The sequence below is a fragment of the Fringilla coelebs genome (assembly GCF_963513975.1).
Source record: "Fringilla coelebs genome assembly, chromosome: 7".
In the NCBI taxonomy this organism is placed as follows: Eukaryota; Metazoa; Chordata; class Aves; order Passeriformes; family Fringillidae; genus Fringilla; species Fringilla coelebs.
Window position 1 is genome coordinate 22,968,396 of NC_140035.1, and position 27,088 is coordinate 22,995,483.

The following is a 27,088-nucleotide window of genomic DNA, read 5'->3' on the forward strand; positions in this document are numbered from 1 at the left end:
TAATTCAGAAAATATTAACAAGTAATTTCTTCCACAACAAAATTACTGAAAAATAAGCATTTTGAAAATATTTTTGCTTGAAATAACTGAAAGGCTTATTTAAAAGATATCAAATGCAAAAAATGAGTGTATTATATTAGTGCTTTTTGAAGAATGTAATTTTCTAATTTTTTTCTCTTGGCTATTAGCATATAAATTAATATTTTGCAATTTATGCTCTGTGAATTAAAGTAAATAAAATAATTAGGAGCAATCCTCAGTTTCATGAGCCAAATTAATAACAATGATGGTTTTAAATTTAAGTTTATGGGCTAGATTCTCTTCACTTTTGTGGCTGTTCTGCCACAGTCTCTGTCATGATAAAAACCAGAACTTTGGAAGCAAACCAAGAATGCCTTATTGGGAATTTTAACATTTTTATGCACACACACACACTTTTTTTTCTTTTTTTTCCAGAAGATCCAGTGAGTTTTAATATTGAGAGACCCAAACACTAAGAAATCATGTCCTCTCCAAGTACAGCTTCTCTTGGAAACAACAGGAGAATGGCAGAGAAATGTCTATGCCAAGTGCAATCTATATAGTTTTGCCTCCTGGAAATTTTGTCTCAGGTTTTATAGGTTTGATTCTTCTCATTTTTCTTTTTAAATTGTGAAGAATGAGACATCCAAATGTACACATACATATTTCCAGAACATATAAAGCTGCTGAAAGTTACCTAAAGAAGGATGAGTCAGATGTTGGGAAAGAGACTTCCATGAAATCACAGAAGGTGATGGTTTCAAAAAAACTGGTGCTGCTGATATGGTCTGATTTAGCAAAACAGAAGCAGAATTTAATAGCTCAGAATCAGAACCTATTAGGTGAGACTACTGAGGGAAATTTTAACTGGATGTAAACATTGTATACATGTTCTCTGTTTAGTCTCAGTTTTAATCTTTCCTGTTCAACATTTATTCTTTCAACTCTATTAATAATAACACATCCGTTTCGTAATCCATAAACTTTTCAAAACTTGTGTTCTGATTTTTTTAAGTAGTGGGGTGTTCCCAATTCCTAAATTTCATGGAGCAAATGGAAATCAGTTATGAATAAGCTAGAGTACATTCTATCAAAGCAAAGTATTTTTGATATCTTTTTCCCTATGGCCCTGAAGACCACACACCAATTTTTATCACTATAATTCTGAACATTAGAAGAAACTCAAAATTGTTCTAAAAATTACTGTTCTCTCTTTCAACAAATCCATTCCAATTGCTGTTTAAAGTACCATCTGCCTTACTAAATGTCAAACTGCTTGTATGGGCTGTTTCAACCCTGTTAGCATTGCTAAGCCAAAACCAATTCCCTGAAATACTGAGCTGGATTACATTCCTTTTCCTCTAGCATCAGAAGTACTGTATGTAAACTGATCACTGTGCCAGATTTTGTCCTTACTTACACCTGTGAATCTTCAACATATTAAGCTGACAGAAGAATATTTTGATTATAACTTGCAATAAATATACTAGGATGAAAATAATGAAGTTAAAAAGCAAAGGGGTGATCAAAATCTAGAATGAGTTTACAGAATAACATGGGATCATGCCAGAATGGACAACTATTCCATAAATTATCTTATAAAAGTCCATAGTTCATCTCTACTGATTCCAAAGATGTATTTAGTATGAATCATCTAAGTCTTGCCTTAAGCAGGACTAGTTTCATGATGGAATCACTACTTATTCAAGAATTTTTGCCTGACCTGCACAAAAATTTAATTATGAATTGGGTTAGTCTAATCAGCAAAGTTAAGCATATGCATATCAAGTATGGGTATCTGTCAGGATTTATTTTCCTTTTTTTTTTTTTTACAACAATAAAAAAGAAATGGGGAAACAATTCAAACTGCTTCTTACCCATCTTTGCACAGCTAAGGTATCAAATGCTAAGTGAAAAGAAATACTATGAACAATATTTCAAAAACTAAGAATAAATCAAAAAAATTCAGACTTCAGACTGTTGGTTTTGGAAAAAAAAGTTTGGAAAAACTTTTAAAGAGTGGGTTTAGTGACTTAAGACTATGTAATTACTGGCAAGTGTTAACCACTTACTGTAAGTCACAAATGGTCATGGCTGAAAAATGCACAGCCAGGAAGAATTATAACAACATTGCAGTCTTTATTATCACAGCTCACATTATTGAGGATAAAGTAGTCATTTTGAACTTAATTCTTCTATAGAATATTCATTAATCAATGCTGAATTTTGCAAGGACCAAGGCATAAACCATGAAATAATGAGTATTTGTTCCCAAAGCATTCTTTAACAGTTTATGCATAATAAATTTTCCGATCTGATTTGACTTGATAGTAAAATGTTATTTGAAACTTTCTTTTTCTTACAAAAATGGGAGTTTCTTTCAAAGATGGGAATTACTCTGGTTCCTTTTTCTGCTCTTTAATGTTTATTTTTGAAAATTAGGAGAAAAATCTGCTACACTGACAAAGGCTGAACATATTTTTTCCAATGTGGAGTTTAACCTAACCCCCATACCACAATAGGAGGCAGCTACATCAGCTGTTGTACCTGAACTGTAACGGCTTGAGGAACTTTTTTGTGGTCTTATCACATCTTACCTTCAGCTTGGATAGGAGGAATTCATGATCTTGAAGTAGTTTTTTAGTCTCATCTTGATTGCTGCCAATTTCTAATATATTTGGTGTTGATTCAGCCAGCTGAAGGTTCACCCATTTCCCACACTGTAATAAGCAAACAATTACAGCCTGCAGAATACACAAGGTTTCCTTCATTTATTCACTCCCACAGGTTCTCCATGGTCGTAGGAGCACAGGGACCATACCCAGAAGGAAGTCACAGAAAATACAGTACAAACTTCATTTGAAACAGGTAACAACATCCCAGAGCAGCGTTATCCAGTAGGCGCACCAATATTGATTTTGTCCATGAAGTGTACAATTATCACAATGAGCCAAAATTTTTCTCTGACTCATCTCCCCCTTCAGCTGAAGATGACACAGATAGCTAAGTGAATTTGGTGGGTGAGTGGGACAGGCAGAAGTAAAAATTGTATTACAGGCGATGCCAAAACCATAGCCTCAGATCTTATTGCTACCACATAGGTCCCAGGTACCTCTCTAGTGAATATATGGAACAAGACACTGCAGGAGTAGCAGCAGGGACACTTAACAGCCTTTGGGACAGGCACCAAAGGATGCCGATGAGGACAGAAGCTGTGATGTCACTGGGATGCCACTGTCACAGCACAGAGAGGGAAAATAAATGACTTCGCCATCAACTTGAATTGAATTACTTGCAAGTAATTTCCTGGCAATGAAATTACTCCCCTGCAACAGCAGAGCACCTCACAGAAAGGGTGAAAACTGACCTCAAAAAAACCTTCCCACACTGAAGTAAGACATCCTGAATAATCACCTGAATTAGATGACAACTCAACTCATTATCACCTTATTCTGTATCACAAATAGACTCTAATGGCTGAGGCTAGCGCGTTTTCCAGGCTGCCTGGAGAATGAAAAATCAAACTGCCAATAAATTCCAGCTGGGATTCATTACTAGCATCCAGATTTACTCCCAGTGCCAGGTGTGAAGGTGTGGATTCCAGCTCACAAAAGAGACCTTTGGTGCTTTTAAGCACAACTGCATGCACACAAGGGCTTCCTGAAACACGTGCGACTGTGGATTCACAGCTCACAAAAATAACTACTCATTAAGTTTAGACTGTTTTTTTCCCCAGAAAATACCTCATCTGTGGTGTTTATAGAGCCACTTATTGTGTAAAATTATTGCTGAGTACAGGTTAAAGTAACTCAAGGAGGCTTAACTGCAATCATCATGCTTTAAACACATTATTATGCCTCTCTTAATTTAACTGTTTTTAAACAGAGTAAGAGGAATTCCTTCCCAGACCCTACATATTTTAACCAAACTATTGATCCTATTGGAAAAAAACCCACCAGTAACCCAAAAGCCACCGAGAGTAATTGTGAACAGAAACAAGTGTTAACCTCCAAGTCTATTAGATATTGACTGATCAAATGGCCTTGCTGTATCACTTCATGCTAACTACTCATTTGCCCAGACTATTTAAAAGCGTTAATCGCGTTAATATTTAAAAGCAGAAAGACAAGAGCAGACATTCCAGCAGTTGCTGCCTTACCTTAAGCACGGCTATAACAATGCTGGCATCCCCAGCCTGCACAGCCACGGAGCTGAGTGTGGTTGTAGCAGGCTGCTGCTCCGAGCTGGCTTCGTCGGACATGGTGCTTCACACCGGGGCTGCAGACATCAGAGCAGGCTGGAGCCCTTCCCTCGGGGTCCACTGCTCCTGTCAGAAAGCACCAGAGTCCCTGGGATTCATTCAGTGAAACGGCTCAGCTCACACTGATTAGTCTGCCAAAAGGAAAGAACAGCAGGTTAAAAATAGACAGCTCCATTGAGTTTATCATTCTTGAGAGAGATTTGACACACCCCTAGTTTGGTAGCATTAGGCTGCCTGCTCTTTTTTGTCACCATCTGGAGTGTGAAGGGCTTCTTCCATGGACATCACCTGACATCAGTTACCCAAATTTAAAAGAGTTCTCACATTATAACACCTAGAAAAAAAATTTACCATTAATTCTATACTGACAAACCCAGTGTTATGAGGTTTCGAACATGCAACCATCAAATCTACATTTTCACATTATACCAGTAAAATACTTCCTCACTTAGTAGCTACTGAATATATATGTTCAACGTTATTCTTCTGCTGACTCAAACCCTTTAAACAGGATGAGCATGTTTATATATATATATCAAATCCTAAATCAAAACAAGGGATTTTTAATCCAAAAAGACTTAAAGGTATAGTGACCATAACAATCAAGAAGGAAACCAAGCACTTTGAATTCTTATTTTATTCCTAAGATTAGGATAATTTACCTGCTTTTCAATTTAATCTTAAATTGTTTCTCGAGTCTTCATTTTGTTCTAAATGAGCATAAGGAAAACTTCTCTAATAGCTGCTTAAACACTGCCTAAGTTTTTTATTCAGTGTGGGGAATTATTAGAGACGTTTAGATTACAATATTGATTTGATATATTAATTTTATTGCCATTAGTCCAGAGCATGCCACAAGTAGCCCACACTATGGGACAGCAGCTGCTGGTTTTCCTTCCACAGAACAGCTGAGAAAGTGACACTGGTGTTTAGGCTTGCAGGTCACTCTGGAAAAACAATTCCACCCAAGAAACTCCATGCATAAGTTTTCCCTAAGCATCTGCTTCTTTGGTTTGTTTAAAAATACAAAACATTTAAATACATTTTTATATCAACTAGATTTCTAATTACATACAAGGATGAGCACACCTGCAATGGAATCAAGATCTGGAAGCAAATTCTAAAAGAGTTTGGATTAGAAGAAGCTTAAGGTACTTACAGGGAATTTTGATTTATGTGTGAGGGTAGGATTTTACTTTTTGTTTGTTCATTTCTCCCCCCCTCCAATTATTAGCAGCCTATATTCTTAATCTGAGCATCACCTTCAAACCACGAGTTTCAAACAGGATATGAAGAAGCCCTTAATTGTGGTTTGTGCTGAACAAAATGAGTTTGGCAAAGCAAAATCCATCCCTTGTGCCAAAACACAACCGTGAACCTTCAAGCTGCCGAGCAAGGAACAAATATCACACAGTTTTCTGAAACTCTTCCTAACACCTGTAAGAGACCCAGGGACCCTGCCACAGTATTCCTTGGGTATTGCCACAGCAGACAGATCTCCTTGGGCCTTGTATGTATTCCTCTAATAAGTATGGCAGGACAAAAATTTGATAATCCCAGCACAAAACCTGGGAGACGGAAGTCGTAAAGAAAACTTCAGGATTGAAATATAAGAGAGCCCTATTTTGGTTTGTAACGAAGATAGATCCATTCTACAAAACCTGCTTAATCCAGCCTTCAAAAAAGCATTCCAGAAGATAAGCAACTCTGGATTTTTTACCCTGCAGGCAGGACTGCACTTGGCTGCTGAAAAAAATAATTGGGAAAACGCAGGCAAGCCTCTTTTTACTTTTACAAAAGGAGTTACAAACCAATTTTGGTATTGTGTCCTTGAGTTTTTGTTCTCTCAGAAGAGCATTCTAAGTGTATTTTTTTCATGGCACAAGTTGGGCCAATCCATCATCTCCCTGGGGTAGCCAGGCAGAAGAGCTGTTTTTCACTCAAGTTAAATGAGGGATCATTTTTCACAGTGCTGACAGCTGGAAATAAGGGAAAAATGCCACACTCAAGAAGTTGACTGTAAGCAAATTTGGTAACAACTGAGACAAGTGATTCAGAATGTCTGATAACAAAGGCATGGATATTGTATTGATTCTTCTTATGCTAAGCATAGAAGACAGAGACAGGGAAACGTAACAGTAGTGGCAGAGAAAAGTTATCAAGGAATCAAAACATATCTTAGAACACAACCCTGGCAGGAAAAAAAAAAGGAGGATTTTGCCATTGCATGATGAGCACTTTCAGCTGTGTCCAAGGGAGTAAAATTTAACAAGCATGCCTCTCTCTGTCTTGTTTACTTATCTGTCTGTTCCTCTGTCTGAAACCAACAAAAATGCTGATAGCAGCCAGAAAAAGGTGGGCTATTTGTGTCAGGAGAGAGAAGTATTTTCCCTTTGCTGCTGCTGTGTGAAAGAAGAGAGTAAGAATGACAAGAGGAAAGGAACATTCACCAGCTGACCACAGGAAACAACAAAACTGAACAAAGGAACAATCTCAGGAAAATGAAAAAAGGAACAAGTCTCTCTTGTGTAAATAATGTCATATATTATCTGAAACAACTGTAGGTAAAAAGGATTTGAGAGGTAAATATGATAAAATTCACTTCATTTTAACATGAAGGGGGTCCAATCCACAGGTTTCCTCATGTGCAGCAAGCAAAGTGTGCTATTCACAGCTTTGATAGTGATGCATAGAAAAGGGACCTGACTTTCTTGGAGATAAGTCTCTTTCTGTTGAGAGCTTTTAAGCTGCTGGTGCACTATGAAAATGCCTCTGGGAGAGACAAAGTTCACTCCCTGCAGCCTCAGAGCCACCAGGTGCTTCTCTTTGGTTTGTAAATGTGGTGGGTCTCTTTCTTCCTTGCCTCGGACCAGGGAGAGCAGGCGTGCCCGGCAAAGAGGGGAGAGAAGCATCCCTCAGACTTCTGGGCTTCATGAGGCTCGTGGAAAGGTGCTCCCAATGAACCCTGCTGCCACAGCCCCACCTGAAACAGGGACAAGGACATCAGTCCTCCCCAAGACTGTGCTTGTTGCTTTCTGCTGGTTCCTATGGCTTACCTTTTGAGTGGGGACCACTTCCAGGCATCACCAGGAATGAGGGCATGAAAGCAAGCAGCCTCACAAACCCCCAGACTCATAAAGCAGCCACAAGGTCACATCAAGGGTGAGCACTGAGCAAAAGGCAGGTTTTCCTCCTGGAAGAGGGCTCTTTTTACCCTACATGGGTTGAACAAGTTTCTAGGGTGACAAAGTGGTTGCAATTCTAACCCATTATTCCTAATCCCCAAATCAAGAATGACAAAAATTATCCTGGCTACAGTCAGGGGACACAGGTGGGACACAGAGGTGAGGCAGCCCATGGGTGGCCTGTGGGGAACAGTAAATTGGAATATCATCTCTTAGCACTGAGGTGGAAATGACTTTTCTTGCAGAGAGCCGCCCTGGAGAGAAGGTTGACAGAAAACAGAAGGGAGCTGTGGCCCTTGCAGACTTTCCTCTTTTCCTGAGGGACAGAGGGACAGGACCAACAGCAGCTGGGCACAAACCAAATTCCTGCATCCAGAGGCAGGGCAAGGACCAGCACAAGCTCCTCCACACTATAGTCCTGGAGAGTTGTCTGGAGTATTGTTTTAGTTCCAGAAACAATAGTTCCAGATAATTTTATTTTAAAACATCAAAGTATAGTGAAGAATTATACTCTTGTATATTCCCATTCTTCCTGTGCATCACCCCTAACAAAAACCTTTGTGCTCTTTTTCCTCCATCACCTGTCCCAAATACACTTCATACCACACTAAGAAATCAGCAGGAAAAGAAAAAGCTACCCAAAAAGCACCATCACACAAAGCAGAGAAACTGCCAACTGGAAAGTTGTCCCTGTCACACTGAGCATCTCTGTGAAAGAACATAAAGCAACACTGCTAACTGTAAAACCAGCAGTGTATCAGAGATTTAGAAACCAGCCAACAGCTTAGCACTGCTAATTCAGTGTGATGGTAAGAGCAAAAATCACTATTTGTTTGCTTCCAAGGACAACAACATTTAAAAAACCCATACAGTAAACAGACATGGGGAGCAATGACAGCTGAAACATTTCAGTCCATTGGTCATCAATTTATCAAGTTCTGTTCTCTCATCCTGAAGTTTTGTCTTGCCTGTATTCCTTCTTTATGGATCTTAGGGGATTTCCACAAAGCATACATACTATTTGTACTTAGAACCTGTAAAAAGGAAATAGTACCTAAATCTCTATAATTTACTGAATGATAGAAAAATCCAGCAAATTTAACTAGGGTTAAATTTCACTTCAGCCTCCACATTAATTTTAAGAAAGCTCATATAACCTTTAAATTTAGAACTCCAGATTCTAAGTGTTATATAAACAAACACCATTCTTTCTAGCATCTGTTATTTTAAAAATTGTCTTCCAATTCTTTACTAGTCTTATAAACACTTATTCATTAGGCTTGAATTCTAGAATAGAAAAGTGCCCTGTTTTCCGAAATACAGAAATAATAGATAATAATAATAATAGTAGTAGTAAGCTGGGCAGTAATGTACTCATCTAATCTGCTTTCTTCATACCTTATTATTTTAGCACGTGATTCAAGAGGGGCAGCATAAAAAAACTAAGGTGTTGGATTCTCCACTTAAGAACCCCTGCAGCAAAACAAATTTCTTGTTCTGAGAATGGATTAACACATTAGTGCCTTTAGAAAGAAGTTCCTTTCCTTGTTAAAACTAACCCCATGCAAAAAAAAAAAAAAAATTCAGATTCTTTACTTGCAGATAACCTTGAAGTGGTTTCATACAACAATAAACTAGAAGAGGATAAAAAGTACTTTGAGGAAAGGAAGAGAAAGAGAAGGGAACATGGGCCCCTGCAATAAATCTGAAGCCACTCAGAGTTCTGAGTGATTAACAGCTGTATCTCAAAGTCAAGCAGTTTCAACAGATTTCTTCAAATTGGAAGATGTTAGTTACTTGCTATCATATTTTTTAGCAAGTTTAATTTGATTTTGCTGTCAAAGACAATAAAAAATGCAAGTTGGATTTACACCTTTCCTCAAAGTGATAGCTAGAGAAAAAACATAAGAAAGAAATGACTGGATGACTGTTTGAGTGTACATATAATGGCAAAATAGAGACAGTGAAAATTTTAACTTCTGAATGGGGTAAAAAAAAAAATCAAACAAAACAGAAAACAGTTCACAATGTGAATTGCAAAGGGATCATGTCTTATTCTCTCTCATGTTCCAGGTGAAGACAGCAGCACATCTTCTTAAGATTGCTGCAGAAACGCCAGCGAGGCTCTCCAGTTTCCACAGCATCAGCCGGAGAGCAGACTTACCCCATCAGCACCCCTGGAGAAGCTCAGCATTTCTGTCTCCCTGGGTGTTGTCCAAAACAATGCTGCACAGCCTCTGGAGCTCTCCCCTGGTGAGTGCAAAGTGAAGCCGTTTTAGCAGCTCCCAGGTGGCACAGGCACAAGTCAGCGCAGACGAAAGGCTGTCCACAAAGACGGGGGCACGGCGCGTCCAGCTCTGCCAGGAGGGTGCAGGGACATTGGAGGGTTCATTGGTCCGTGTGTGAGGCTCCAGCAGCAGCAGCTAGAGAAGGGTTCATTACACAGGATTACTATGTTCCCTTGCCCATGCATGTAAGGAAAGCCAACAGGACTTTTGTTACTGAATTCCTTGGGAGCATTTGAAATTCCTTCCTGATGTGGTGTGTTAGCGCAGTGGAATATGCACTCTGCACCAAATATAGACGTGAGACAGGCTACTCTTTCTCTCTGTAAAGAAGGAAGATTAAGATACAGATTGGTAATCTACACTGGACTCTCAGGGCAGCTACAAACTACCACTAATAAGGTAACTTTGGGGCACTTGGGCCCCATGTCTCTATTTTCTGCGTTTAACTTGCATTTACATTTCAGCTGCATTAAAAGACTATTTCAGTTTAATGTTTTTCAGTGTTTATACATAAATACAGATGTATGTACTAAACTTGTGAAATAAAAACGCCAGTGAAAAATCACACAGACTGTTCAAGCAATGTAATTGGGTTCTTAGGGCCACCTTTTAAGAGTGAAAACTCTCTGTTCAGACCTATGAAACACAATCAGCCAGCAGATGCAAAAAGATGAGTACAAGCCATTCAGTCAACAGGGGAGTAATTAAATAGACACAATCATGCAAACCACACCAAAACACAAAAGCCACATTGTAGCTATTGTTCGGAAAAGTTGGGTTACGCAACTTTCAGAAGGCTAAATTTAGAACACGTACACAAATATGTTTCCCAGACACACTTGTAATAGAACATTACTTCACACCTCTGATATTTATCCAGAAAAGAAATATTCAGCAGGGCAGCTGAATTTTAGGTGTTAGAGAACCGTGAGGCTTTAGAATCCCTCTCAAAAAAGTCATTTATCAGTGGGGTTATAAATAGCATGCTTCATTTTGTTTTTAAAAGATAAGGCCATCCTGTTTCACTGCTACTTGAAGGTTCACACTGCTGAGGATTCCTCTGTGCGTTCTGGTCACACATTACCCTCTACCAGACCTTGATACCCCAGACAGGGATCACATACCAGATTCTGCCTGTCTCTTTCAGGTAAGTACCAAATTGTGTCCCATAGAATCAGGCCTAAATTAACAGACACTTTTGAGGAGTCCTCTGTCTTATTTTCACTACGTGCAAGTCTTTCCAGAAGTGGTGACAGGTGATGTACTGTAAGTCATCCCTTGTCAATGCAGCAGGATCTGCAGTAACCATGCTTCAGAACCTTAATTTCAGCATTCCCAGGATAAAAATACCATGCAAGAGTACTTGATGGGCTGTGTATCTTTTTTTTTTTGTCCATTTGATCTGGTATTTGATAATTATCCTGTAACTAAACTCCTTTCTCTGTGTTAGTTCTCACTGTGTGAATATTCCTTCTTTTTGCAGGGTGTTTGATTACTGACTTCAAAGGATGTGCTTGATCTTCCAAAACGTTAAAGGCCACTTATTGAAACCATAAGATTTTTATAAATATTTTCACTGTATGTGAAACACTTGGACAATTTATCAAATTGTTTTCCCACCTTTCTTTTTTTGCTTGCTACTGCTCTTCAGGTCTCACTATTATATACAGGGAAAAACCCCATCATCTCAGTGTTCTAAGAGGAAAATTATTTCAGCTGTGCTTTTTACAACCTCCATGTGTGTGCACAATTTTCATGACTAAAACATCTTGCCACTCCTTAACATGGACGAGGTTTCCTTTCTAGCAACACTGTGAAGAAGGGAATGCAGCTGCCACCCCTTCCCAACACACACTGGCACTACCAACACTTTCATCCCAGAAGTAAACTCTTCTTTGGAAAACAATGAAGAAACTCTTTAAATGTCTGTTGGATCACTTGCAAAGTCTGTGATAAAATTGCTGCTGAAGAAGAGTTTGGTGGTATAGACACATGGACATACATCTGATAAAATCCAGAAGACAAAGCAATACCTAGAAAGAAGGCAACAGCTAACAGTAAATACAAAATCACTCAATTAGTTCACATTTCTACCACCTGCAGGAACAAATGCCCTGGCTTCTTCATGTGTGGCTGGTTCTGCAGAGGCAATGCACCATGAAATGATGCCTGCAAACAGCAGCTACCTAACAAATTGGCCACACGCGATGAGTGGAAATAAAACCCAACAAGGCTCATTGAATGTGCGGCTCACTGCAGCCTTTTGATGCCATTTCAAGCAAAGCACTAATATTAACCCTGGCTTACATGTCACAAATTACTGTGTTCCTTTGGATACATTAGTCCTGGGGAGGAGGAGAGGAGGAAGGCCACGCTCTGAGAGGCACTGAGTGATACAAAGCAGACAGTGGGCATCACGCTCACATCATCACCACTGATATGTGGAGTGGCACTCAAATGTGCTGAATACATTGCACAATCCTCACCCTGCTGAGCCCAGCTTGCAGTTATGTACCATCCAATAGAGGCACACAGAGCTGGATACAAAGGTTGAGAAAAAGAACAGGCTGCTCTTGGTAGCAGTTTAGATATGGCTGGTTCCCAAGTCTCTGAAAGTCAGACTCGTATCACACAATCATATTAAATATCAAATAACCATGCTGTAAGGCTTGCCTGTAAAAATGGCTGAGGCACCATGAAAGCTACTCTCTTTCCTAGTACTCTAAAAACCTCAAGGGCAGAATGGAATGTTAAAAGACACTTATCCCACAGAAATCCTGGCACAGTATTTGAGAGAAATGTTCTACTGGAGCTCAACAGCCCACTGGAACTCTGCACCCTCTTATCCTGTGAGGCACAGGAATCATGAGCAATCCTGGCATGCCTGGGAATTCAGCAATGACAGTGGGAATATGTTGTCACCCAGCATCTGCAAATCATGCTAGGAAAATGAACATGGGAAGCAGAAAACCAAAATTGAGCTCGCAACTTCTTCACTGCAAACCAAGCATAATGTAGGGAACCATGCCTGAAAATTGCACCTCTGAAACTAACACACTGGCTGCTCCTGCCAAAATTAAAATCAGGGTTTTGATAGGTATTTGCTCATGCTTCATTCTGATATAGAATGTCTCAAGTGACAAGTCTTCTCTCAGTTCCTCCAAAAGTCTGTTCTTAAAGCTAAGCTAAGCTTTCCTCCCCACTTTATTTTCATAATTTACAGATTATTAGAATTAAAATTTGGTGTAAAGTCTAGGAAAAGGCTCAAAGTTTTTAAGGCCCAACCTATAAACATTTATATCCATTCAAATGGAACCAGAAATTCTCTGGACTTCACTGGAATGTCAGGGCTGTTCTACCAAGAGCTGCCACAGCCTTATTCCAAGCACAATACACATCTACACAGCTGCCCAAGCATCTTGCTGTGTGAGTTCTGGGACCTACAGCTACCACGAAACCTCATTTTCACTATTTTCTAATCCAGGTAATGCAGGTTGCCTTCTGACAGTGGCAGCATTGCAGCAGAGCAGACAGCACAAGACTGGGATTTGCACCACTGGGATCCCCAGAAGAGCCCAGTGTGTTTATAAGTGGACAGCACGTTTAGCAGGACGTGCAGAGAAGGCAGTCACCCTGGCCAGGAACAGTCAGTGGCATGGTTTCCTATAGGAGTTTGACACACACAAGCTGGGGCTCAGTCTGCCTTCTCAAACACAGAGTTTTACATTCTGAGCATTAAAAAGTAGGGGTGGCTACATTAGGTCCCCCCAAACATTTTAAGAACAGGTGCATGAGCTGGGTAAATCAATAGGGTATTTTACATAGCTTGCAGCATTCCCCCCTTTACATTACAAATCTGGTGTGCATTAAGAGGTTTCCCAACAGGAGCTTGCATCAGTGGTGTCAGATAGCAATTATCAGCTAGCAGCTGGTAGAAAAGCTAAAAGGCTTCCTTATATGTAAAAAATATCTATTTAACACTGTAGAATGATAAAAATGCATAATAATTTTAAATTAAGCTTTTAAGCACAATTACTTTGAAGCACATTTTTTTCTCTTAGTTACCTGTGCAGAAAAATGTAGTTTCTCCTTGGCATTCAGTAATCACAGCACATTTGATGTTTCAATGTTGTCATTAAACTGCCAATGAAACTGCATTATTATTTAAAAACCTGTGGTTTATCTGCACTAAAGAGAATGTAAATTATCTGCACAACTTTTGCTAACACAACCGTTTCCACTTAGCAATCTTCTTTCAATGTATCCCAAAATGATACCAAATAAAGTTTCCTTTGCTTTTCTTCATGATTCAAAAGTCAGAAATGTTAGCCCCGCTCTTTGCCCTATAAATTGTAAATATCACTAGTATCTGGAAAACTAGCTGAACTTTTCTCATTGAACTTATATTAAAATGGGGATTTTCTCTTTCCTTGGTAATGTTTTCCAATATATTTCCTCAGCACATATGAAATTTTAAGGAAGCATGTTTTTTCACAAGAGTTATTTATCTCCTGACTCAGCCTTCCTCTTGATTCTGTGTTATATTCCCATAATTTTTGCTGTAATAGAGACCCATGTAAACTAAAGTCAACAGACAGGAAAAGAGAAGGCTGTTACATTAATTTTCCTTGCTATTTTGAGCTCAAGTGTTTCATTGGTGCTTTAAATATACTAAAAGCCTTTTAATATATCCTGTTTATAGTCATTCTTGTATCAACATAACTAAAATTTTACAGTCACACAATCACCTATTTTGATGAATATCTTTGATACGGGATATGTTGTCTTCCAATTTCACAGGATCAGATGCATTCTCACAAGTTCCTTCAGTGATTCACTTTCATGTTCCAAATTAATCTTGGAATCACAGAAAAATGGTCCTAAAATACCATGTGTTTGGGAGATCTGCATAGAGGCACTCAATAGAAGTGTGAAATCAATCTCATTTTTCTGTGGTTATTTAGTCTTACCTGTATTTTCACCCAGTAAACCTAGATGAAAAATATCTTGAAGTACTCCTTGAGTCCATAGTGTTGCAGAAGGCATGCAATTAGATTTTTAACAGAATTTTCAATGAAGATGCAGTCTTGACAGGTATCAGTCACTATTTCACTGAAGGAAACAAAAGTGGGATGCCTGTGGAAATCAATAATTTTAAAATGATATCACGTAATATTTTCCTAAAATATTATTTTGATTCCGCAGAAGGAACTCTGCAATTGCCTGCACTGTTACACACCAGGAAATTGTGGAAATGGCACACTAGAGAAAACTCAGTCCTCTGAGATTTACAGTGACTGTGCAAGGAACCACAAATAGACTAACTGCTTCATTATTTGTCTTTTTATTTTATTTCAGAGTGTATCAGTTCTCCACAAACCTGGAAAAGATGATAGCTCTCTCCAAAGAGATAATGAATGAATGAATTAGTTGGAACCATGTTATGCAAGTTCCAGACACTCAAACAGTTTGTGGCTCTGCAGCTCACACTGAGGTACTTTTGGAGCTATTATATATGTACGGATTTTTATTCTATATGTTTCAATCTTTTTTTAAACTAGATATTTTTTAAAATATCAAGAGAAAATCTAACAACCTAGGATTTTTACAGTCCTAACTTCCTTTTTACCAATACATAAAATCTGTAGAGATACTAAATCAATCCTTCAAAAGTTAGGTATCACCAAATCTTTGCTTTCATCCATTTCTCAGCACTTTAACTTCAGAGCTATTAAGAGAATTCCATCTGTAGCTCCAAAAGCTTTCCTTCTTCCTCCTTCTTAATAATCTCCTTAAACAAATTAAAATTATTCTGTAGAAAGAATTCAGGAAACTAGAGGCTATTATAACATTATTACATGTTATTACTGTGGCAGAAAGTCAGTGACAACCTCAACCTCCCTTTGTGATCGTGACCTACTGACACTTTAATTTCTTTACTCTGATGGAAAAAAAATGTTCCCCTCATCTTTTTGTCAGCTGGCACTGGTATCCTTGGCCAGCACGATGGTAACAAGAAGTGCTACATGATCCTGCTCTCACACAGCCCTTCTCCACCCACTGCTGCACCTCCAGAGTGGCTTCATTTGAATGCTCAGTCACTCACACAAAGCTAAAGAAGTCCATGATCCAAATCTATTTCTTTTCCAAGAAAAAATGTGACCCCATTAATCCTGTTAAACACAATATAAAGGGCTGAACAGCACCAAACATTTTTATGGACACTAATACAACAGGCCACACACATTTTGCAATGAAAGAGCTTGTAGGTATAAGCATTTCCTATGGCTGTCAGTCTGTGCAATTTATGCCCTAGGAAAAAGAGAAGGCACTTATCACCTTTCCATTCACTGCCACAAAAAGCACACTCAGGATTATGCTACCAGCAGGAGTAACAAAATAGTTATCATATTTTGAAACATTTCAAACACATCCAAATTTGGCTAACAGGAACACAGAAAATCTCAGTGCTCATTTCATTACCATGAACAGGATTGACTCCATCAGTTCCAAGACACCAGTTGTAATGTACCGAGGGGTGTAACAATTACAATCCTTACGATCAGTCCTTCCCTTTCTGTGGGTATCTCCCCATCTCACACCTTGCAGCACTGTACCCCTCCACTGCATGTGATCTCTGTTTAAAAAATCTGAATCATATTTACATCTTTTGGAACTCCATTGTTTGAATTATTTTTGCAACCAAAAAAGGCAGAGGAAGAGCTACAAGTAGAGTCACCTTTCTTTTTGCAGTAGCAAATGCAGAGATGTAACAATGGATTACTTGAGCAGAGGATTTTTTGCTTTTTAGTAAGTCTGTATCTCATTGACTTTGTGGGCTAATAAAGGTTGTTTAGTTTTGAAGGTTTAGTACCAAGTACAACCACAGAGGATGGAGTAAGAGTACAGACCAGCACAAAAATCCCTCTCTCAGTTACATTCAAAAGCAGTATTAACAGAAAATGTTTATTCCATTGTTTCAGTAAGCTAGGAAGTATCAGAGTTCATAGGATTTGAAATATCTGGCAGACTCTCATGCAACGTGACTTAGAAAACTACTTGCCCTCGTTCCTGACACATAGAAATTGGGCAAAGCTCTTTGCCAGACACTTGATTTGCCTTAAGACAAGGAATTCCAGAGGAAGAGAGCAGAAAGGCAGGGCAAAAGCTGGCCCAGCCCAAGATGCTGCATTGGAGACTCAGTTAGAGTCAACAGGGTCAAAGTCAGGATCCAGTGGCCCCTAGGAATGTCAAAGGACAGATAAGAGCAGTGTCAAGATCGGACTACACACACTGAGCCAAAATTAACATCAGGGTTACTGGGGTGAGCAGTCATCAGTTCCAAGTTGCACATGCAGCTGTCACAGGAATGAGTGAAGAGCTTCTGATACTGCCCTGGGTTTGCATACAGTATTGAGCCCCTAAATATAGTAAAAAAATAAAATTTTTAAAAAAACAAAATAAAATAAAAACCAGGCAATAATTTAAAGTGTTTGTAATACTTGCTTACTCTACCATTTAAATGAGATTTTATACTGCAGACCATCATTTACCGTAAGCAGATTCAATTTACAAATGCTGCAGAACTGGAGACATGGTGCTTATTTATAAATATATTTACTTATGTGTTTGCACTTAATATTAAATATATGCATACTTTTCATGTTTTGGTTCTTTCTAAATGAATTTATATCCTCCAAATATTAGCTGTAATAACATCAGCCTTCTCAAATGCAATTAAACAACTAAATTAAATTTGAAAGATTATATCAAAAAAGTCTCTTTATAAAATAAGGACTATAAAACTCCAGTTAGTTTTAAACTATTATAGTATTTAAACTATTAATTAATGTAATTTTTATTTTTAATGTATTATTATTATTGTAATATTTTAACATTGCATTAAGTGCATGAGAAAAATTGTATTTCCTTTGCCAAAACCCCCAAGAGGAAAAACACCTTTATCACTGAATTTACAGGAAAGCCGTTAATTAGGAATTACAGTTTCTTAATAAATGGCTTGATTTGAAACATTGCTTTCCTCTGGAGAAAATGCTTAAAACTAAGAAAAATAAGTAAATACTTATTTGAAGACACATCCATGAGGAAAATCTGCAGAGTAATAGCAATGCCTGTAAGGAAGAGAGCATTATCTTTACTGTGAGCAAAGTGAGATAACAGAGTTCTCAGACTTACAGTTGTTTGTTCCACAGAGTACTCTAAAATGGTCAGAGCCCACACCATCTTCCAAAACTATCATAATTGATGTATCCAGACTGCATCCTGAAGATTAAGAAGGTAACCAAGCCATGCACACAGCTGATTTGGGTTCAATCCAATTCCCTTCTCTGAATAAATTTCATTTAATTACTAATCTCATGGTTTGAAGTTATGAACCTCATGTTAATTTCTCTTTCATTACACGAAAACCTTTAACCGCAAAGGTACCAACAGGGATATTCACATTATTCAGGATTCTCCATTCAAAGGGAAACAAAGAACTTAGAAATAAAGCACAGCAGACATGTGCTAGTCTTACAAGGGAACAAAACTATGATTAATATTACACTGACTTATGCAAATACCATCTTTTGTGCAAGTACTGCTACCAGGAAGAAAGAATAAAATAGCCAGGACTTTTGCATCCATCAGTAATAGTTCAAAAGCAGTTCCCTTATAGCTACAATGTATTTCATAAGAAAAATTATACAGATTTTCTAAACATATTGGGGGAGTAATTATTTTTACTACCACTTATCATAAAAACGTAACATAAATAATATTTGAAAATACAGACCAGAACAAATTTATCTTAGATTTTAAAAAGATGATTTTTATTAAGCACAAACAGCTTTTAATACATTATCAATACAAATAAGAAAACATCTGTTTAATGAATTTGATGTATCAAAGATCTGATGGGCAGGTTGCATACTGGCACAATAAAAATGATTTTTTTTTTTTAAGTATTTCAAATTAAAATTACAGGGTTACCACAGTCTACACTGCAGGTACTTTCCTCACAGTCTAAAATTACTACATCACCTGGGCATGGGGGAAGCAAAGAACTAGAGTTTCATAATATGGAACTTCTAACACTTTAATTAGCACCACTCAAAGCTCGCATCAGCTGTCTAACTAAGAAGCAGCTGACAGGTCAGGTAAAGCTTTACAGCAAATTTCAGTGCAAAGTTTACAGTTCCTTTTCATAAGATACTTGGAGTCTATGGTTTCATAGCATGTTAAATAATTATGGCTTGATAGATGTACAGTATTAAGATGCTGAGAACATTTACTTTGAAAAAAAGATGAGACTCATAACAGCTGTGAAATGCATTTTAATATATTATACCAAATTCTGTAATATGCAAACAACATGCTGGATTACAAACTGAAGTCCTGTTATGAATTCATAGACAAGGTCAGTATTAGCTCTCTGGGGTAGTGGCTTCTGGTTGTCTCAGCTGCTGCTTTTTCAGGCTAACTAACTTCATCTTCTCCCTGATGTGTTCTGCTGCGGACGCCATATCACTTGGGCTCCCAAAGTACTGCTCAGACCTAGAAAAAACCCAAACCACAATAAATTATCTCTAGTAAGTCAGTACATGAATACACCTGTTAATTGCAGTAGAAAACACAAAAAGGATAAGAAAAATAGCCATTTTTTCCTCTTGACGTTTAAAAGGCACCTTTAAAAAGCTTTGGAGACTTAGTGATGAAGACTTAACAGCAAATTTTTATGAAATTGTTACAAACATTCAATGAGCCTTTCATATCCAAAACACACTCTCAACAGAAGTCTGAGGGTGGTGAGACACTGCTGGTCTAGTGAAAGGTATCCCTGCCCTTGGCAGGGGGATTGGAACTGGATTATTTTAAATGTCCCTTCCAACCCAAACCATTCTGTGATTTGAACAGCAAGGCACTATTCTAGAAGCACACTGGATGCTTCCCAACTCTCTTTCTTACCACCCTTCTTTGGCTCTCCCCCAAGTCCATCTGACCATTTTGCATACTGTGACAATCTATGATACCTTTCTATACATGAATTCTGAGTTTATAAAATTGCTGCATTATTAAAGGACTCTTCACTTGTTAAGTCAACCACATGCTGTCAAATTATGCCATCTACCTCTCAAACTGAAAGGAACACACGGCTGTGTAATTCAAATGCAAAAAAGAACAGCTGAAATGTTAGGGAAACCACTAACCAAGCTGTCAGCAAAGGGAGGGTTTGAACAGAATATGTGTTTCAGAAGAACAAGTATTAAATCTAGTTACAAAGCAGAGAAGCTGTACACTTTGGAAATGGCAGTAGGACAAAGGGCTTTCAGACAGGCAGAACTGGACAGAAAAAGTTATTCTGTGCAGGAATAGACTCATTTGAGGAGGTAACTGGTAGACTGCATAACTGCATATGGATCACAGCATTTCCTCATACAGAGCAGAAGCCATGAGCAGGACAGGGAACAGCAATCTGAGCTCCCAAAAAGATACTGGCAAAAGTCTGAAGAGGTGAACAGGCTGATGAAAATACCTCCAACCATTTATGACATTTTGTATGTTCTTAAATCTCAAACTGCTTTTAATAGTCAGCAAACCCTTTGCAAACTATTTGCTATACACTTCAAAACCAGAATGCCAGGATGATGAGAAGGGGTCCTGAAACAAAGGACAACTACCATACCATTTTTGTGAAGGGGGATATGCAAAACTCTACTGAAATTCCAGAGGGGTCAAAAATAATGTTCAGGATTGTACAGTTGTTACTTTTACCAGGTCACTAGAATCTGCTATACAGAAGTTACACAAAAATACTTCAACAAACACTTCTTGATCTGGTTTTGGGTCAGTTTTTTGTTTGTTTTGGGTTTTTTCCTACAGCTATAGAATCCTCCACTATTTTCAAACACACTATTGAAAGAACAGTGAAAATCAACACTAATTCAGGCCTGGGCCCATCTTCATGATTAGCACCCTGTATTGAAGGATCTACCCTGCAGAAGGCATATGGCATTTTGGAAATATGGTGACAAATTTTCATGACCAGTTTCCTGCAAATGTGTTTTTCAGCTAGACTTCAGGTAATGTTTAATGCAGTTGCATGATGTTATCTCATAAGGTTTCAGCCTCTAGTTCAATATACTTGTTTCAGATCTTTTTCATTATGGTGTGGCTTCCTACACACCAGAGACTTGCTCCATAGCTTGGCTGTAACTCACACAGAAATTAACTATAAGCTCAGCATAACAGCAGACATCATTAAACACAGAGAACTGAGTTTTATTATGGCTGAGATTCCAAATTCAATTTGCCTTTGTAGCTCAAGAGAACTACTGATTTAAAGTTAATGAGAGTCATTATTGAGGGAAGTACTGTTTTGTTTACCAAATAAATAAAATATAATTTTTTCTTCAATATACTGGCTTAGATAGAATTGCAAACAAATAGATAGAAATCCTGCAATTCTCATCTGGTACCTTTTTTCAGGGAGAAAAGACTGGGACTGGTTATTCTTCTGTCACTTCTGTATACTGTGCTGGTGCAAAGACTGCATAAATCTAACAGTCATTCAGTGTGAAAAAGTCACTACTTTAAAAAGGCAGTGCATTAATAGTCATTAAAAATTCCTTCCCATTTTTTCACAGAAAGCAGGCAGGTCCTATTTCAAATTTTATAAAAACAACGTGCTCACTTTTCTATTTCAGCAATAAGCCTTCAGGATTCTTTGGCATATGAGACTATTATAAAACTTGACCAAAAGCATTACTCTAAAGGCATCAGAAACCATTCTACATACCCATCGGGATAAACTACAGGCACTGTTAGTCTGTCCAACAGTGATTTCCCAACTGCTTCAATTTCATCAAATTGATCCATTTCATTAAAAGCTTCTGGCTGGTCTGGACATTCCTGCAAAATCTGTTTAATAAAAGTAAGAAAATACAGAATAAAGTACACAAGGGATAGCATGTAGTTTTTTAACTGGCAGAGTGGCATTTCCACTGCCACATCTACATGAGATCAACTGATGCATATAATTCAAGAAAAGAAAATACTGATTAAGGTTCATTAAGAAGACTGCTCAGGGCTACCAATGTTTTGTATTAGAATGTTTTATATTACTTCTGAGAGGGAATAAAACATCTTCCTAGACAATATTCCTGCAACAAATATGAAAATAGCGACCAACATCATTAAGCACACAAGACAGTAATGCAAAGTGGAAACACCATGGTCAATGAAGACTGCTTACAACAGATTTCAAAACTAAAAACCACATCTGGCACAGAACAGGTAGGACTAAAGAAATCTGAACACAAGTCTTTCCAGATGGGATTGCAACCCAATACCAGTACTCAGTGCTCTATTTTCTTCCACTTCTCACTTTGCCACTTACTTTTTTCCCAAGCAGCATGGCTATTAACAGTCTATTTTTCACTCATTAGTATATGTCCAATATACTGTGAAAGGAGAATCAGGTTTTTGAACAAGAGCATTGTTTTGTCAGACATTAATTTACTTTTCTTTAAACTTAAGACTGCCTAAACCCAGCAATTAACTACTGCAATAATGAAAGAATGCTCATAATACTGATTGAGAGATTCTACTCTTCTAGGAGTTTATGAACCACTGAAATTTAATTTGGTATCAGGTAAATCTCTGGAAGCACAGATGATCTATTTCTGCTTTTGTGAACCTCCACCAACTCCCAATGCCTGCAAATTCGAAGAATCTTCCACTAATACAAATAAGAAATTAATAAAAGCAAGGAGGAAATTAAATCAACCCTGAATCCATGCTCTCTTTTAATGACAAAATGAATTTATTTTACCATGAGCAAGATTTGTTTTTTTTTTTCAGTTACATGCAATTTTATTATCAATATTTGAGATACATACTCTAAACTGATTTTTTAAAACACACTGCTTCACACAAAAAAAGCAGCTGTGGAACAAAAAGGCCCTACCCCTCATGACCTTCATTAAAGGACATTGTCTCAAGTTCAAGCATTTGAAAGCTCTCAGTATTTTCCCCCTTCAGCAACTAATCCTCATCACATTGTTGCTGACTGCTCATCCTCCAGTGTGCTTCTTACATCACTTGGCTGGGTGCAGCAGTGAGACATTTGGTTATAGGACTCTGAAAACCATACCAAGGTAGAGTGTGGTCAGGAAGAAAGCACATTGAAACCCCACCAGGTGCAAAATACAAGATGGAACAAGACACCATATGTGGAAAATAAAGTGGCAAGAGCTGCTCTCATTTACAGTTTGTGAGAAGATTATTCCATCCAAAATCCAAACAGCTTAAAGGGCAATACACCTTTAGCTCTCCTAAGAACTTAAATGACCCAATAGCTTTGTATCATACCTTGCACAAAGAAGTGTTCCTGGCTTTTAAGAATTACAGTCTAAAAGACATAAAGGAATGCTTTATCATCAATATCAGAGGTCCCATTTGAAGAGTGCTGTTCACCTTTTTGTTAAGGGGGCCCTATACCAATACGGGTATATGAAAAATTATTACACTAAGTACTGAAGTTAATGGTTGGAAAAATATATGTAAATTCTTCTTTCTGCCATTTAAAAAAAAATATTTAGAAAGGGTAAATGTACACACTGACAACTTCATATTTCTTACATTTTGTTTGCCTGAACTGAGGTAAGAAATTTTTCTTCTTAATAAAACACAACACTCACCTTTTCAGCAGCTGAATGAAATGCAACAGCTGTTTCCAACCGGTGCACTCTTTCTTCAGAAGTCACTGTAAACTGTTTCCACACTCTGTTCAGCCTGGGAAGTGTGTCCCCTGAGGACCTTGAAGTGCATCTCAAGGACTGGCATAGGACCACTGTTGCCTGCAGTAGCTGTCTCCCATAATCGTAAGTACTCTAAAAATTGGAGGGGATGGGAGAGTAAGTGCATGTAAAAACCCTGCACTTTACCTGGCAATGAAATAGCATTTTAAAGCAACAAGAGCAGGCAAGTTTATGGAAGCTCCACAATTTAGGTTCACAAAGTACCTTGAACTAATCTGGTCTACTAGAAAATGCTGATAAAGTAAGAATAAAATTGGAATGACCAAACAGTGCTTTCACTCTTAAAAAAAAAAATCCAATATCCACTGCTGTCTAGTGTTCACACTGGCAAAAGAAGAGAGTTTCCCAAGAATTCTGAATAGCTGTTTGGGTCTTCCAAAGGATACTTGATATCCACTGCTGAGAGCACTGTCTCCCTGACTCCACTGGCACCATGTCTATGGTCAGCCAGCACCCAGGTGCCCTGAGGCACATCACTGTAACAGCAAATGACCCACCTGTCATCACCACCTCTTATTCACCAAAAGATGTTTTCTAATTTCCACCAGTACAACAGCTGGAAATTAAAAAACATCACATTTGTTAATTAACAAATCCAATTTAGACACTCCTAAAAGCAGTAAACAACAGACAAAACATCTGACCAGGTGCTTTGGTGCAGCTTGTCAAAAGTAATTTTAAAGACTATTTGATATATATCTTTCACAAAAGCCAATGAACTTTGTTTGGTGGTTTGCATTGCCTATGTGAAGGTTAACTAAGGTTGTGACCTGCAGCATTGCTGCTCTTGATGGAACTGCAACATCTCATTAGGCCCATCACCAACTTCAGCAATCAATTTCTTCACTCAGCACTGAGGAAAACCAGTAAGACCAGTGACAGCTGTTCAATGACTGTCCATACAGATATTGATTCTGTTTAGGAGAGGATGTGAAACTGCACAAACCCCATATTACCAAAAAAAAAAAAAAGACAACACATTTCACCTGTGCAACATCAACGAATTTTCGATGTTTCTCCAGTAAAACTTTTGTTTCTTGAGCATCATCTCCCAGTCGGATGTGTGTCTTCAGCAGAGCATCCAACAGTTCACTTAACCATTCTACTGCCTTAAAAACAAGCCAAAAGAATAAAAACTAATACATTAAAAAGAAATTAAACCAGAAGAGTGGCATTACTTCAGCACTAGCATATACTTTTGATACAGAAAAAAAGTTGAATGAGCTGTCACAAGCTGGTAGATCATGCATGCAATCCCCAAATATACTATTTGCAGACATTGCTATAGCCTTTATTTTCACTGTACATATTCCCTAAATAAAACTACATTTGAAAGTTGCAAAAAAAAAAAAGTACTGCAAAGCTTCCAGCCCCCATAAATCAACCCAGTGGACTACAAAGATCAGAATGACGGAATTCTAGAGGTATTTCCATACCTGAGCAGCATCCTCTTCACATTTAAATAACTGCACCATCTGAAGCATCTTCAGTCGCCGCACATCCACCATATCCTCACACCTTAAACAGCAGCACAGAAAGATTCATCAACACACGTACACAAAACGTGCAAGCAACAAAACAAGCAGGCACAAAACACTCTGACATTGACAACAATGTTTTCAAGTGAGAAACATGAAGATACAAGTATTCATGAAAAGGTGATCAAAGCTGCTTAGCTTGGCAAAAATACCTGATGCTGCAGACAACAATAAGAAACTTGCAATAAGTAGAACTGAGCATTCCAAGTCACCAAAATCATGATCCTCAAGATTCCTGATATGGCTAAGCTCGAGGCAGTAACATCAGAGACAGCTACAAGGTCTTGCAGCAGCATCCCAGGTTCCTTACCTTGCTACACTGGTAAGCTTGGCAAAAAAGAGGCTACGACAGACTTGGTCCTACTAAAATTCAGATGAAAGTGAGCTTCCACCTGGCATAATTCTGAACTGTACTGTTTGTAGGGGGTAAAGTTTCTTAATTAATACAATGAGGCTGATTAAAAGATAATACATTTTCCCTTTTTTTTTTTAGCTGACTACAGATGGTAAACCCTTTGCTTTACTTGTCAGGAAGCATTTCAAAATCTAATTGATATAAAAACTGACCCTAATTATCTTGTTCTGAATTGAGCACAGTTTGCAGTTCTTTGTCCAGAATTCCAATAAAAGTGTTGAAAAATCCTTCTCTTTCCACAATGAGACTAAGCTAATACATCCAGCAGAATGCTTTCCACTTCAATTTCAGAGCCTACAAAGTAGACAGCAAGGCTCATGCTCCTGTTCAGTGCAAATGGAATTACTAATGTCAACAACAGTTGGCTTTATAAGCAAATGCAAAAGACTGTGTGCATGATCCTTTCCAAACTGGTTACAAACATAAGCTCTTCCAAAGAACAGTTTGTTAGCATGCTGTGTTTTGTTACATGTCCTGCAATGCTTACAGAAAGGACATCATCTGCTTTAATAATGCAGGAAAACAGTTTACAGGCTCTAAAATCATAAATAAAGCAGCAAAATGCCCCTAAAAATAAACATTACAACATGTGTATGTAAACAACAAGAAACATTCAACAGAACTTAGAAAAAAAAATTAAATAGCAAAAATACTATGACATGCTACTGAGAGATACTTAGTCCTTTCACTTTTTTGTCTCTCATCCAGGCTAAATAACCTTGTTTCATCATTCACAATCTGAAAGCTGCTTCATACCTTTGTCTGGAAATATTATTGAGGTTTTAGTCCTCTGACTGACTTCCCACAATTCTATAACCCTTCTGAGAATATGGGCCAGAATTGTGTAACACAAACAGAAATCGACTACCAATCTATATAGTGACACAATGACATTCTTTCATGTTTTTATTCCTTTCCTAATAATTCTTGGCATTCTACTTGCTTTTCCCCGTGTGTTTGAACACTAAAGCAATTTCTGCAAGTTTTCCAATGTTTATCTTTGAGTTCCCAGCTGATTCAGAATCCATTACTGTGTATACACAGTCTTCACTTCTCCCATGCACATCTCTTTTCTCAGTATGGAATTCCAGCTGCCATTTTGCTGCACAGTGACATGTCCTCTGTAACTTTTTGCAGCTGGCCCTCCAAACACAAGTATTGCTTAAATTAATAGGATTCAGAGGGCAGGCTTAAAACAATATTTTCTCTAAGCACTACCAAAACACATAGCTCCTTACACTAAGCTCCCTAAGAAAACAATTTAAGAATAGTGGAATTAATTTGTAAAATGGGCAATTTGATGCTCACTAGACCTTGCTACTGCCTAGAGGCACCTCTTGCTCAGCCAATGCCCTTGAACACCAGGCCCTTTCTATGGACAGTATTACATTGTCTCAGGGCTTCCAGCAGTATTACTGGCAATAGCATCTAATCCTTTCATACTGTTGAGTAGAAAAAAAAAAGGCAGTACTACAGAAAATCCAGTACTACCACATCTTTAATTAAAAATAATCAAATTTTGGAGGAAGAGGATGAAGGCAAAATCCACCCTTCTTA

General features: G+C 38.0%; 2 protein-coding genes across 10 annotated transcripts in view; both read right to left on the reverse strand.

Moving 5' to 3' along the window:
- Positions 1-9,801, reverse strand: part of CCDC141 (coiled-coil domain containing 141) — a 55,005-nt gene extending 45,204 nt beyond the window's left edge. For 2 of the 3 annotated variants that reach the window (XM_084209668.1, XM_084209667.1), the window contains exons 1-3: positions 9,632-9,801; positions 4,181-4,413; positions 2,619-2,741 (exon numbers count right to left, since the gene is read on the reverse strand). In XM_084209668.1, the coding sequence (XP_084065794.1) occupies positions 2,619-2,741; positions 4,181-4,282 (225 nt within the window). In that variant the 5' untranslated portion in view covers positions 4,283-4,413; positions 9,632-9,801. The remainder of the gene's footprint in view (positions 1-2,618; positions 2,742-4,180; positions 4,414-9,631) is intronic. The other variant, XM_084209669.1, reaches the window with a different exon arrangement.
- Positions 9,802-18,590: 8,789 nt separating this feature from the next.
- The window catches only part of SESTD1 (SEC14 and spectrin domain containing 1), a 50,976-nt gene continuing 42,478 nt past the window's right edge, over positions 18,591-27,088 (reverse strand). For all 7 annotated transcript variants that reach the window (XM_084209198.1, XM_084209197.1, XM_084209200.1 and 4 more), the window contains 5 exons: positions 25,015-25,096; positions 24,565-24,687; positions 23,459-23,650; positions 21,556-21,677; positions 18,591-19,313 (listed from right to left, as the gene is read on the reverse strand). In XM_084209198.1, the coding sequence (XP_084065324.1) occupies positions 19,184-19,313; positions 21,556-21,677; positions 23,459-23,650; positions 24,565-24,687; positions 25,015-25,096 (649 nt within the window). In that variant the 3' untranslated portion in view covers positions 18,591-19,183. The remainder of the gene's footprint in view (positions 19,314-21,555; positions 21,678-23,458; positions 23,651-24,564; positions 24,688-25,014; positions 25,097-27,088) is intronic.